At 50.5% G+C, this 13,769-nt stretch overlaps 1 protein-coding gene and 1 pseudogene across 2 annotated transcripts in view; both read left to right on the top strand.

Annotated features, from left to right (window-relative positions):
• Window positions 1–1,078: 1,078 nt before the first annotated feature.
• Window positions 1,079–1,227, top strand: LOC134397072 (U2 spliceosomal RNA; annotated as a pseudogene).
• Window positions 1,228–1,606: 379 nt separating this feature from the next.
• LOC134396436 (H-2 class I histocompatibility antigen, Q9 alpha chain-like) overlaps window positions 1,607–13,769 on the top strand; it is a 28,633-nt gene continuing 16,470 nt past the window's right edge. Inside the window, exons 1-2 of one of the 2 annotated variants that reach the window (XM_063122939.1) lie at window positions 3,942–4,058; window positions 9,297–9,578. In XM_063122939.1, the coding sequence (XP_062979009.1) occupies window positions 4,001–4,058; window positions 9,297–9,578 (340 nt within the window). In that variant the 5' untranslated portion in view covers window positions 3,942–4,000. Of the gene's footprint in view, window positions 1,883–3,941; window positions 4,059–9,296; window positions 9,579–13,769 lie in introns of those variants that run through there. The other variant, XM_063122940.1, reaches the window with a different exon arrangement.

Genomic DNA, 13,769 nt, shown 5'->3' with positions numbered 1-13,769 from the left:
GCTCACAGCCAACACGCATGAGTGCTGCGCTGTGCCCGGCACCCCTCTTAGCTTGGCGCTCTAGGCGGCCACCTGAATGGTCTCTATGGCAGCACCAGCCCTGACCCTAGCGTGGGTGGGTGTAGAAGAGCTTTTAATATCCTGATGTGGGGGTGTTGTGCCTACTCTAGAGTAAAAAAGGAAAGACGTAGCTGCTGGACACACATTTACAGTAATGCCTGTTTGTGCCTTTGAATTATGTGTGCATCTGGACAGGGGGGAGGACTGAGCATACATTTGGCTATTAAAAGGACAAGTAATCATAGAGGATCTAAGAGAAATGGCCAACTTCAAAATCTTGGCCACTTGCTCCGTGATTGACTTGTTTGAGCTCTGAAGTAATAGGGAACATTAGGAATTCAGTTGGGTGACCAGGAAAAGATTATAAAATGGGGTTCAGAAGATCATTCCTAGGCCTTTGATAAAATCTACAGAACAGTAACACGTGTGATGTGGTTTCCGCCTCAGTATTTTTACAGGGACAGCATCTGTTGACCGGTGCAATGCTCTCCTGTATTTGGGAATTGTGAACCAGCGCAGGTAGGGCATCTCGTCTTTGCAAAAGGAGACTGGTAGGCCTAAGGCCTGAGGGGGAGCATGGACCCCATCCGAGCAGCACTCTGAAGGTCTTGCATATCTATGTTGAGCAGCCTCTGTTTCACAATTGATTTGGCGCTTAATAGATCCCTTGAACAGTCACAGCAATAGCAAAGCGGGAAACAACCAAACCACCTTGATCCAAGCCAGTCTTCCTCTGTGGGCCTCTTGAGGCCCCCCCATTTTACACCCCAATTCTCTGGATACGTCTTCATCCCTTGTCTCGTTCTCTCCATTGGTGCAGCTCCTCCCCCCCTCCCCATAAGTGAACTCTGCTTGGCTTGTGGGGCGGGGATTGTATTTGAAAGAAACATCTCCCCCCTCCCCCCACACCTTCACTTCCAAGGTCTGGTTGGGCTCTCAAGGCAACAACCAGTGAAATTAAATGTTTTGAGTAATGTAGGCAGCCAACCCTTCACAATATGCAAGGACATAACATGGGATTGCTTCTTGGCCTTTTGGCTAAGATGTGAAAGCTTCATCTAATCTTGCCCTCTGAGCTAAGATCAAATGCAGAATCTCTTCTTATCCGTTTAATATCTGATACATCCTTTATTTATTTAAGCATTTTTATGCCGCCATTCAGCCAAAAAAGGCTCTCACAGCTATAACCAGCGCAGCTATACTAGCGTGACCAGATTTAAAAGAGGGCAGGGCTCCTGCAGCTTTAACTGTTGTGATGAAGAGGGAATTCCCCCAGGTGCTGTATGCATACAAATGACACCTGCTGAAATTCCCTTTCCAATACAACTGTTAAAGATACAGGAGCCCTGTCCTCCTTTCCATAGGGTCACCCTATTGTATACAGAGATATCCCCCCTCTCACTCCCACACACATCTTGGGGCTCCTCATTGGGGGCTGCTGTGGGGTGGCAGCATCTTGGAAGGACTGTAGCTCAGAGGGGGATTCTCCAGTGCAGCCCCCTCCCTCCAACTGAACTTGCTTTACGCGTCTCCTTCCCAGGCTCCTCTTCCTCCTTGCACTCCCTGTGCTATTTTGTAATGGCCCTGTCGGAGCCTGGCCAGGGGCTGCCCCAGTTCATCACTGTGGGCTACGTGGACGAGCAGCTCTTTTTCCAGTATGACAGCGACACCCGGAGGACCCGGCCTCGAACGCCCTGGATGGAGAAGTTTGGGAAGGACAATCCCCAGCACTGGGATGGGTGGAACCAGATAGAATGGTACAATGAGCCGATATACAGACAGAACCTGGTCTTTGCGCGGAAGTGCTACAACCAGACTGGAGGTGAGTGGAGGGTGTGGGGTTGGTGAGTGGAGGTGAGTTGGTGACTGGAGGTGAGTGGAGGATGTGGGGTTGGTCCTTTCCAAGGGCAGGAAGTGGCTTGAGGGGACTGCTAGGGCCTCCACAGAGGACAGACCCAATACAGAGTTGCACCAAGCGCTAGGGATCCTGAGGGTGGGTGGGTGGGTGGGGAGTTAATAGAATGAGAGCCCCCCCCACCCCATGACATCTGGCCTTGCCCTCTAGTTCCTCCAACTGTGCATGGAAATTCTGTGAAGGAAACGGAGGCCTCCTGTCTGGTGGCAAGTAGAAGATGATGTCTTGATCCCCTGTAATATTCCAAAAACACATCTGGAAGCAGCTGTCATTTGTGTGTGTGCAGGTACACACACACACACACACACACACACACACACGCTGAGGCCTGAACCAGACAGAGGGACCTTGAGGGCCGGTCCCATGGTGGGTCTGCTCTTGGGCCCCTTTCTGGATAGGCAAAGGACAGTCCCGAATGTCCTCTGCTGAGCTTGCACTGAGGAAGTGAAAGAGGGAATAAAAAAATACAGACATGCCAGGGAGAACCTGAGGGGAAGAGAGGGATGATGAGTCAAGCCAGGCCTCCTTGATTTTCTTTTTTTTGGGGTGGGGGGGGGGGCTGCGGCTGCATGATAAATATTCCAGGCCCCTTCTCTGCAGTGTTGTTGTTGTTGTTTTTAAAAAATACGCTAGTGCTAAATGAAAAGCGCCCGTACAGGTGACTGCAGTGTCTGTGTTGTCATCGTCCCCCCAGAGGCCTCTGGGCCTCACCCCCAACATGGCAGTGCTACGTCGGGATGCCAGGCTGCCAGCAACAATGGGCCAATTCCCAGTCTGAGGAAGCATGTGGCCGCCATGCTTGCTGCCACATTTGCACTGGAGGAAGTGGGCTGGCTCAAGTGTCATCCACACACATACATGGATCCAGACCTTCCCCTGCACTTGAGCTCCTGTGGGACTGGACGGGACAGGGGAGACCAGGGGCAGCCTCAGCTGTTTGGGAGAAAGGCCGGAAGAATCCCTGCAGGCCCCTAGGTTCATGCTCAAGCCCCCGATCCACAGTCTGAACAATCCAGGCCTCACAGAAGTGTTGGGATTTTCTGGGAGGGTTTTTTCATAGGTGGGTGGGAGGGATCCCTTTGAGAGGAGGGGGGATGTGTTCTTCCCAAAGCCAGGCCTTGGGGGTATATAAATGTAATAAAGAAAGAAAGAAAGAAATTTAAGGGACCCCACGCTATGGAAGGGCAGTGTAAACCAGAGGGAAAGTGGGTGATGGCTGGAAAGTGCTATTGTAGGGGGTAGCATCAACAGAGACCAAGCTGGCCCAGGGATTTAATACCAGCACAAAATAAAATGGTATATACAAGAACTTGAGAATAACGGAATAACGGGCTCAAGTTAATGGAAGCCAGATTCCAGCTGGACATCAGGAAAAACTTCCTGACTGTTAGAGCAGTATGACAATGGAATCAGTTACCTAGGGGGGTTGTGGGCTCTCCCACCCTAGAGGCCTTCAAGAGGCAGCTGGACAACCATCTGTCAGGGATGCTTTAGGGTGGATTCCTGCATTGAGTAGGGGGTTGGACTCGATGGCCTCATAGGCCCCTTCCGACTCTGCTATTCTATGATTCTATGATTTCCCCCCTTTTGAGGCCAAATTAACGCCATCCGTATGCCAGGCTCTGGACCGTCATTAGCTTTGCAGACAGAAAACCCTTTACCCTCCTCCGTCGCAATGCCCATTGAGCCCTCCAGCCCCTGCCATGTATTCAAGAATTCCCCCCCTTCCCCAAACAGTGACACTGCGATGCGAAGGGGATTCCCGAAAGGCCTTCGGTGAGAATACTTTCTCTTTCCCTTTCCAGCGCTCACAGCTCGCGGCTCTCCATCCACCCAGCAACCACGCTCGAAATCAAAATATTTATTTCCCATTGGTCGGATATTTTCCCCTCAGCCAATCCGAGCTCGTGCTCCGGATTCTGCTGGGCGTGAGCCACCCCCTCTTCCGCAGTAAGCGCTTCGGGAGCGGTTTTGTCAATAAACACGAAAAAGAGACGCGCGAGAGACTTCGGGATTGAGACCAAAATGTGGCCTGCCTTCCTCGTGGGGGTGGGGGCTGCCTTCCTGCTGCAGGGCTGCTTGGGTGAGTCTCTCCGGGGGCGGCCAGGATTTGCAAGCCGGGAGGGGTCGGGTGGGGGGGAGACCGCGCCGGGGGCGAAGGGGTGTCCCTTGGCTGTCCATGTAATGTTTGTGCAGGTTCCCCCCCACCCATAACGTAATCTGGACTCACTCCGTTTTGCGATCCGCTTTCGCCCTGGCTGAACGCCCACTGCGCCTGCTGGTGTCGCAACGTGCTGAAAATGTTATCATGTTTCGTCTGATCAGATCTGCACCAAGCAGGATATATGACACTTTAAAAGCTTTAATAGAAGTATAGCTTCCAAATCATGCGAGGTACTTGTTCCCCACTATTTGGCATTGGTTAGGCCTCAACTTGAGTATTGCATCTGGTTCTGGGTGGCAGACAAGCTGGAGGGGGTTCAGAGGAGGGCAACGAGGATGATCAGGGGTCTGGAAACAAAGCCCTAGGAAGAGAGACTGAAAGAACTGGGCATGTTTAGCCAGGAGAAGAAAAGATTGAAGGGAGACATGATAGCACTCTTCAAATACTTGAAAGGTTGTCACGCAGAGGAGGGCCAGGATCTCTTCTCGATCCTCCCAGAGTGCAGGACACGGAATAACGGACTCAAGTTAGAGGAAGCCAGATTCCAGCTCGACATCAGGAAAAACTTCCTGACTATTAGAGCACTACAGCAATGGAACCAATGATCTAGGGTGGTTGTTGGCTCTCCCACACTAAAGGCGATCAAGAGGCAGCTGGACAAACATCTGTCAGGGATGCTTTAAGGCAGGGGTTGCACTTGATGGCCTTATAGACCCCTTCCAACTCTATTCTATGAAAGCAGTAGTGTAGATCCTGCCTGAGACACCTGGGCACCTAGGAAACCCAATGCATGTTGTTCAGTATCTAAATTATAGCCAGCTCCGGTCAGGGCTGGCCAGAGACATTTTGTTGCCCAAAGCGGAATAGCAAACGACATGACCCCCATCCCAAAGTCACAGTGCATAAGTCAGTCAAGTCATTTTGGCACTTGAGGCCAGTTGACAACTGCTTATTATGCCATAATAAAGTTGTGAGTCTTCCAGATGTCACAGGATACTTTATGGCTTTTAAACACAAAAGAAGAAGAGGACTATACCACAACCTGGCCTTGTGGGTCATGTAACCAGCAGGTGTCGAGGAAATCAAGCTGTGCGGTTCTTTTACCTGTGCCCACAGGTATAGGAAAGTATATGCTTTGGCCTTTTCATTATAAATCATGAGATCCATGCTTTCAGTGGAACTAACAGATATTAAGACTGCATCTAACTGTTGAACATCTAACTGTTGAACTGACACCTCACGGCGTCACACAACTGTGTTTTGATGAAAACAGAGGGTAGAGTGAGATATTCTCGGAGCTAGCTAACCACAAAATGAAACAGGTGCAGGTTTCAATGCATCTATGTATAGTTTTTCTAGTTTTTAGAATTATTTGCACTTTGTACATGCATAAGTGCCTTGTCTATCATTGGTTACTGTATTGCAAAATTGTATTATGATTGGTGGGAAGGTTCTGTCGTTGTTTCTAAGGGGAACTGGCCCTATAAGTATGTTAGCTTTGCCTGCTAACAGCTTTGTTTTAGCAAGCAGTTCTCTCTCCCTCCCTCCCCCCCCCTTTCTTTTCTCTTGCTGGAGTCCAGACTCAGGTGGGCAGTGGGGCAGCGGTGAGGAGAGAAGGCACGTGTAGGGTGACCCTATGAAAAGGAGGACAGGGCTCCTTCATCTTTAACAGTTGTATTGAAAAGGGAATTTCTGCAGGTGTCCTTTGTATATACGGAGAACCTGGTGAAATTTCCTCTTCATCGCAACAGTTAAAGCTGCAGGTGCCCTGCGCTCTTTTAAATCTGGTCACTCTAGTATAGCTCCTGCATCTTTAACTGTTGTGATGAAGAGGAAATTTCACCAGGTTCTCCGTATATACAAATGACACCTGCTGAATTTCCCTTTTCTAGGCAACTGTTAAAGATGCAGGAGCCCCGTCCTCCTTTCCAGTTGGTCACCCTACGTAAACATACAGCTCCACTCTCTCTTTCTCCCAAACATTACAGTGCCTGCAGGGCTGATGATGCGAGGAGGGCAGCTGCTCCAAAGGGTTGGGGGCCCCAATCTGCAGCTCGGGGCAATCTTACTCCTTACAGAAACAGCCCCGCTCCTCCCCTGGTGGGCCAGCCTGCCTGCCTGCCTGCCTGCCTGCCTGGGCACTCTGCCTCCCGCCTCCCCTCCTCCGTGGCTGCTGCTCCCACCTTGTTCAGCAACTGTCACCAGAGGTCAGGCAGAGCAGCTTGGAGCACCGGTGAAAAAACCCTGAGTAGGAGCAGGGTGGAGAGAGCAACTGAATTTGCCGCTCTTTCCTGCTCCGTTCCAGCGCCTCTGCACCCTAGGCCGCTGCCTTATTGGCCTAGCGCCAGCCCTGGCGAAGGGGAGAGAGAGAAGCGCCTCCTTTCCACGCTTCCTCCAAGTGCTTCTCCTGCCCCCTGACTCTGAAGGCCCCCCCCCCGTGCTCCCCTTCCTTTGCCTTCCCTCCCTACCGCAAACTCTTAGGGCGAGGACCCCTGCCTCCCTCCCTCTCTCCCTCCCCCTCAGAGCCTGGCGCAAGTGGCTTCACACACCCCTCTCTCCAACCCTTTCCTTTGGGTGTTGGGAGGTGCTGTTGCTTCTCCACTCTGCCCTTTGGTTTCTTTCTTTTTCCTCCAAGGAAGCCAAGGTGGTGTGTAGAATCCCCCTCCTCCCCATTTTAGCCTCACAACAACTCTGTGAGGTAGATTCAGGGGTCTGGAAACAAAGTCCTGTGAGGAGCTATGGGAAGAACTGGGTATGTTTAGCCTTGAGAAGACAAAACTGAGGTGGAGACGTGATAGCTCTCTCCAAGGACCTGAAAGGTTGCCACACAGAGGAGGGCCAAGATCACATCTTGATCCTCCCAGAGTGTAGGACAGGGAATAATGGGCTCAAGTTACAGGAAGCCAGATTCCAGTTGGACATCAGGAAAAACTTCCTGACTGGTGGAGCAGCAAGACAATGGAACCAGTGACCTAGGGAGGTGGTGGGCTCTCCCGCATGACGCAGCTGGACAGCAGTCCGTCAGGGATGCTTTAAGGTGGATTCCTGTATTGAGCAGGGGGTTGGACTTGATGGCCTTATAGGCCCCCCTTCCAACTCCATTGTTCAGTGATTCCAGCATTATATGGTACGTTGGGCTGAGTCTGTGGTTGGCCCAAAGTCACTCAATGAATTCCATGATCGACTGGAGACTAGAACCCGGGTCTCCCAACTCCCAGTCCAACACTAACCACTACACCACACTGGATCTCATCCACATAAACCATGTTCCAATATCTCTCCCGGACCTGGCTTGTGCAGTGTGGTCTATTCTCCAGAACCTGTACTGGAACGTGGTTTCCATGGGTGTTTTGTGGCTTATTGCATCCGTTCCTTGAAGGAATATATGACTGGTGAGTTTGATTGCTTTGGCTCACTTGAAAATGCCTTTCTGGGCTGTTTTTCTTCAATACGGACTATTGCCTGGAACTGGATTTTGGAACCTGGTTTCCGTGGACATTGTTATAGTTTATAACATCCCTGCTATGGAGTTATTTGTGATTGGTGAGTTTGGTCATTTCACTCATTCCGAAACGGCTGTCCCGGGCTATTTCAAGGTTCCTCCTTTTTGCCCTTTTTGAAGATAGGGCCAATGTTAGCCCTCCTCCAGTCGTCCGGCACCTCACCCGTCTTCCATGATTTTGCAAAGATAATAGACAAAGGTTCTGAGTGTTCTTCCGCTAGCTCCTTCATTACTCTAGGATGCAGTTCCTTGAGCACGAAATTTCATAGAATCACTGAATAGTAGAGTTGGAAGGGGCCTACAAGGCCATCGAGTCCAACCCCCTGCTCAATGCAGGAATCCACCCTAAAGCATCCCTGACAGAGGGTTATCCAGCTGCCTCTTGAAGGACTCTAGTGTGGGAGAGCCCACAACCTCCCTAGGTAACTGATTCCATTGTCGTACTGCTCTAACAGCCAGGAAGTTTTTCTTGATGTCCAGCTGGAATCCGGCTTCCTATAATGAAATGCTGAAATGTAGGGTTTTTTTGGGTAAAAGATTCTCCTGCCAGATATGTCACTGTAGACATCAGAGCTGTTTTTTTTTTAACAAAAAAAGAAATGGAAGAGTAACACTCAGAGTCGATTTTAAAAGGATTTGCAATCCCTTTAAAATGCAAAAACTAGCTAGAGGGGCCTCTGAGCTGGTTTAGCTGACTTACCTGTTGGTTGGCAGGGAGAGGCCAAAGGATTATGCATATCTCAGCCCCTCCCTGCCCCCTTGCTCTCAGTTGCTTTCTGCATGGTGGGGAAGGTGGGGGGGAAGGAAGACCCATGATCCAACCTCTCCTTTCGTGCACGGCCCTGGAGGCAGAGATGCGCAGCGTTCTCTGACACCCCAGAGGCTGTCTAGGGCCCATAGGATCCCTCTCTAAGACAACCAGCATCCGCATAGATTATGAGACCGTTCTGGTCTCTGCTTTTCTGAGCTCCCAAAAGAAATGGAAGAAGCACAGGAGGACAACAATTCCATGATCCCCTGTAAAAAAACACCAAGGCAACCAAGCGTCGCAATTCCACGGTAAATGCCTAATGCGGAAGCCCCTGAAAATACACCAGAAGCCCCGTCTTTGCTTGTCCAGCAGAGCTCTCTCGAAGACCCACTAGCTGCATTGATGAGGATGACGATTTTCGAATATATCTTAAACTAGCAAAAAATCCCGTCGTACGACAGGTGTATTTATTTTGTTAGCACTTCTTTTAGCCAGTTCCCTCATTGCTGCATCTTCCACAACAGTTTGTTACGTTTTGGGGGCCTATTCACTATTTTCTCATTGTGAGGAGGAGCAATCTTTCCTCTCCCTCCCAAGGAGTTGCAACTCCCCCCTTCTCTCTCTTACTTCTCAGATGTAACTCTTACGTTCCCCCTTCTTTTCCCCTAGTGCCCCCTTCCTTCTTAACTCCCTGCAGCCCTTTTACCTGCTGGTCCTTCTCGCCCGTCCCTCCTTCTCCCCCTCCATATCTCCTGCCTGGGGAATCCTTGCTTGGACGGCTCCTCTCCCCACAAGCCTAGTGCCGCCTGCTGTAGGACGGCAGAGCCCGTGAAGGCGGGTGGTCTGACGGGGTCTTCCTATGCAGGGCCCCTAACTCCGCCTCCTCTCTGTGTCTCCTTCCCAGGCTCCTCCTCCTCCACGCACTCCCTGCGCTATTTCTACACGGGGGTCTCAGAGCCCGGCCAGGGGCTGCCCTGGTTCATCCGTGTGGGCTACGTGGACGACCAGCTGTTTGTTCACTATGACAGCAACACAAGAAGAGCACAGCCTCGCGTCCCCTGGATAAAGAAGGTGGAGAAGGACGATGCCCAGTACTGGGATAGGCAGAGCCAGATCTTGCAGGCCTGGGAACAGACATTCCGAGTGAATGTGGAGAATGTACGGAACTTTTACAACCAGAGCAAGGGTAAGTGGAGGACGGGGGGCGGGGCTGCATGGATTCTGCTCCCCCCCATCCCAGATTCCTCCCTTCCAGGGCCAGGAGAGCAGAGTGCTGAGAGGGAGGGAGAGAAAAAGGGAGGCCGCTCTTAGGAGAAAAATTGGTGTGTTCCCCCCCCCCACTTTACATATCCACAGCCTCCCCAGGTCCACTTGACTACAACTAGAGGAGGTGGGGAGCGAGCAGAGCAGAGCCCCTCCCTTCCCCCAACCCCACTCTCATCTAAGCAGGAGCACCAGAGGGGAAGGGGATTTTAGACAGAGCGAAACCCCTCTTATTGGAGTGGTGAAGGAGGGGGCTGGGTGGGAAGCATTCTGCGCCCTTTCTCTGTATTTCTTTCAAGAGAAAAAAACCTCCATCCTTGTAGTTCCAGCAAAACATGTTGCTATTATTATTATTATTATTATTATTATTATTATTATTATTTATATAGCACCATCAGTGTACATGGTGCTGTACAGAGTAAAACAGTAAATAGCAAGACCCTGCCGCATAGGCTTACAATCTAATAATATCATAGGAAAACAATAAGGAGGGGAAGAGAATGCACCAAACAGGCAGTATAAAAGTCAGAACAAATCAAGTTTTAAAAGCTTTAGGAAAAAGCTTTTAAAACTTGATTTGTTATTATTATTATTATTATTATTATTATTATTATTATTATTATTTTATATAGCACCATCAATGTACATGGTGCTGTACACAGTAGAACAGTAAATCGCAAGACCCTGCCGCATAGGCTTACATTCTAATAAAATCATAATGAAACAATAAGGAGGGGAAGAGAATGCAAACAGGCACAGGGAAGGGTAAGCAGGCACTGGGTAGGGTAAAACTAACAGTATAATATGACTTTTATACTTTTATAAATGACTTTTATACTGCCTGTTTGGTGCATTCTCTTCCCCTCCTTATTGTTTTATTATGATTTTATTAGAACTTCTGCTCGCTTCCTCTGTGAGACCCACCTGCTCCCACCCTCCCATATTTGGACCAATGAGTGGAAGAGGTGACTGTCAAACACGTAACACTGCTTTCATTTCAAATAGCCTTAATTAATTAAATATTTTAATACTGCTTTTCCCCAGTGTTTTAAGCCAGTTACATAAAACAATAAAAGCATCTTTTTTAAAAAATAAAATAAATCCTAATAATATGAAAATGCCGACCCTGCGTGTGGTTGCTGTAAAAAGGCAAATTGGTATAAAGGCGTTTCAAGGTGAGCCGTGTTTTCCTGGGTCCCTCCGGCCTCCCGGGCCCCAATCCCTGCTGCGCAGCAACAGCAGTGCCTCCTCCGCCTGGTGGCCACAGCTGGAACTGCAACTCTTCCGTCCAGCCAGGACCGTGAGGCCTCAGGAATCGATCCCATCCAGGCTGGCTCCAGGTAACTCCTGCTCCAAGCTGCGTTTCTCAGCCTGTGCAACTTGCATTTATAAGCAGCCACCACAGACGCCTAAGGCCTGGCCTGGTACCTGCTCTCTGCCCTTTAGTTTATTACTTACTTATTTAAAAAACCATGTATGCCCCACCGTTTGTCCCAGAAGCTTAAGGCAGCCAAGAGTCAAAATCAAATATAACAATTAAAAACATCCTAACAGTTTAAAACAAAACTAATTACTTAATAGGAAACCTGGAGCAGAAAATAAAAATGCAACACCAGTCAAACTATTTAAAATATTCCAAAAAGCAGAGTCAGATTAAAACAGCAAGTTAAAAATGGCATATTAAATTTCTTCTGAAAATGGAAGATCTTTACCAGCTCCTAGAAAGTCATTCATGAGGGGGTGAGATGGAGACTCAGAGGAGAGCTTCAGAGCCCAGGGGCAGCTGTGGAAAAGGCCCTGTCCCTCATCCCAGTGAAGTGTGTCTCTGGGGTTCTTGGGCTGTACAAGAGGGCGCCCGGGGATGATCTCAACAGGTGGGCTCAGGGAGGGGAATGTGTTCCTTCGGATATCCTGATCCTAAACCCGTGAGGGCTTTGAAAGCCATCACCAATACGTTAAATTGTGCCTGGAAGCCAATTGGATGACAGTGCAGCTGTTTCAACTTGCTCCTTATTGACAGTCCAGGTGCTGGATTCCGGACCAGTTGTAGTTTCCAAATACTCTTCAAAGGCAGCCCTGCGTAGAATTGCACTGCAATGATCCAGACGTGATATGATTAAGGGTAACTCTGGCCAGGCCTGCATTTTCTAGGAATGGGTATAGTTGGCGCATCACCCCCAGCTCAGCAAAGGTACTCCGAGCGACAGCTGAGACCGGGGCCTCCAAGGTCAAGGCTGGGTCCAGCGGAAGCTATAGACCTGCTTTCTCAAGGGGGGCCTATTCCACCCAACACTGGCTGAACCCCAATTCTTGGATGAGCTCTGCTAGCCATATGAGCACCTCTAAGTCATCTGCCCAGCCACGAGCCTGTCTTTAGACGATGTCTCTCTGCCTCCGGCCGGCCCTCTGCTTTTTGTCTGCCCAACCCAGCCCTTGATGCCAGCCCATATCTTGACTGCAGTCTTCTGTCTCTGACCCATTTTACTCTCACCTGCCTTTAGCGGAATCAGGCCCCAGATGCAGCCTGGCATCTCGTGTCCATGAGGACACTTTTGACTGAACATGCGCAGAGTCACACAGTGAATCACCTAAGGAAAAGACAGAGGGAGGGAGGGAAGGAGGGCGTCCAAATGAACGCAGGTCTCTCCCTTATGCTCCTGCTTTCACTCCTGACCTCATTCAGACCCATCAAATTATTTAAAGGTGAAGAAAGTAAGAAATGTCCACCAAGTCCCCTGAAACCTTTCTGGACACCGTCCCCCAAGGCCCAACCGACCACACGGGGCCCCATGGGATGGGCAAGGGAGCAGCTGTGTTTCCAAGGCTGACTTCCACTTTCAGGCCTCCTGCTGCTGCTGCTGCTAGTGTTGCGCTAAGCAGCACAGTCGCCCTCCCAACCCGGCTCCCGCCAACACACGACAAAACGCTGCAAGGTCTTTGAGTGTAAACCCAGCTGCTGCCCTTACTGCAGCCTGTGAAGCAAGCCAGGTGGAGCTGGAGAAGTCTGCAGCCTGGGGGCTAAACTAGACGCTACGTTAAATGCAGAGTGTCTAGGGGAGTCTGGCTTTTTTTGTACGCTAGCGTAAGCACACAGGGCCCCAATCCAGATTTATTTATTTATTGCATTTCTATACCGCCCAATAGCCGAAGCTCTCTGGGCGGTTCACAAACTTACTTATAGTACTTAAACAGGGAAGAGTGAAGCCCAGGTAAGGATCCTGCACTGCATCAGCACTCAAGGATGGCCTGGCTGGGCCTGGGCTGCTTCTCCCTCTCACCCTCCGCAGTACCAGCAAGAGCAGGGCAAACCCAGCACAGACACAGGGGCAAGTGCAAGAGTCTCCCCCACCCGAGGTGGAGGCTGGATGAGGCCTAGGTGGTCTGAGTTCCTTCTGGCGATGGAGCCGGTTGCTCCCCTTCGCTGCAGAGGGACTCCATATACTTCCGCATCTTCACAGTCCTCCACGGTGACAAAGGGCTTCAGTTCGTCCAGCTTCAGCTCCAGGGATCCCCTGTACTCATCGCTAGCAGCCAGGTCCTGAATGTCCTCCTCCAGGAGAAGAGAGGCCATCTTGCCCCCCGTGGCTCACATGTGCTGCTTCAGCTAGCCAGTGCCTGTGCTGAGGATCAGCCGCGTACTTGAACAGGTGGGGATGCTTGATGCAGAGTCTGCCTCTGCTCCCTCCCATCCCAAGGGCCTTGTTTGCTCTTGATCCAAGGACAAAGGCAGTGGCCTCCGTGATGCGCAAGGGATTCCACTTGGAACCATCTCTCTGCAATGGCTCAGAGGACATGGTTTTCCACGTGCTCACTCCCAAAGTCCCTCGTTCATTCGACTGGCTCTGTCCTGGAGGCCGCCCCTTCCTCTTGTGGGGGATGGGACTTCTCCACCCAGCCACATCTTGCCCTGGGTTTGCCCAGAGGTGAAAGAAAGGGGGGGGGAACCTCCACTAGCCCCAATGGAAGCTCTTTGAGAAGCAGGCAGGTCTGTGGGTGTTGCCATGCAATCCAACCCATGATCAACCGGTAGACGCCGAATGACGCTCTGTCTATCCCAGCTGCAGAGAATTGTGAGGTCTCACAACAGTGTTAGACTTTATTAAGACCTAGGACT

Source organism: Elgaria multicarinata, chromosome 3 (genome assembly GCF_023053635.1).
Source record: "Elgaria multicarinata webbii isolate HBS135686 ecotype San Diego chromosome 3, rElgMul1.1.pri, whole genome shotgun sequence".
Taxonomy (NCBI): domain Eukaryota; kingdom Metazoa; phylum Chordata; class Lepidosauria; order Squamata; family Anguidae; genus Elgaria; species Elgaria multicarinata.
Note: the sequence above shows the minus strand (reverse complement) of the source record. Positions and strands in the feature narration are given on the sequence as shown.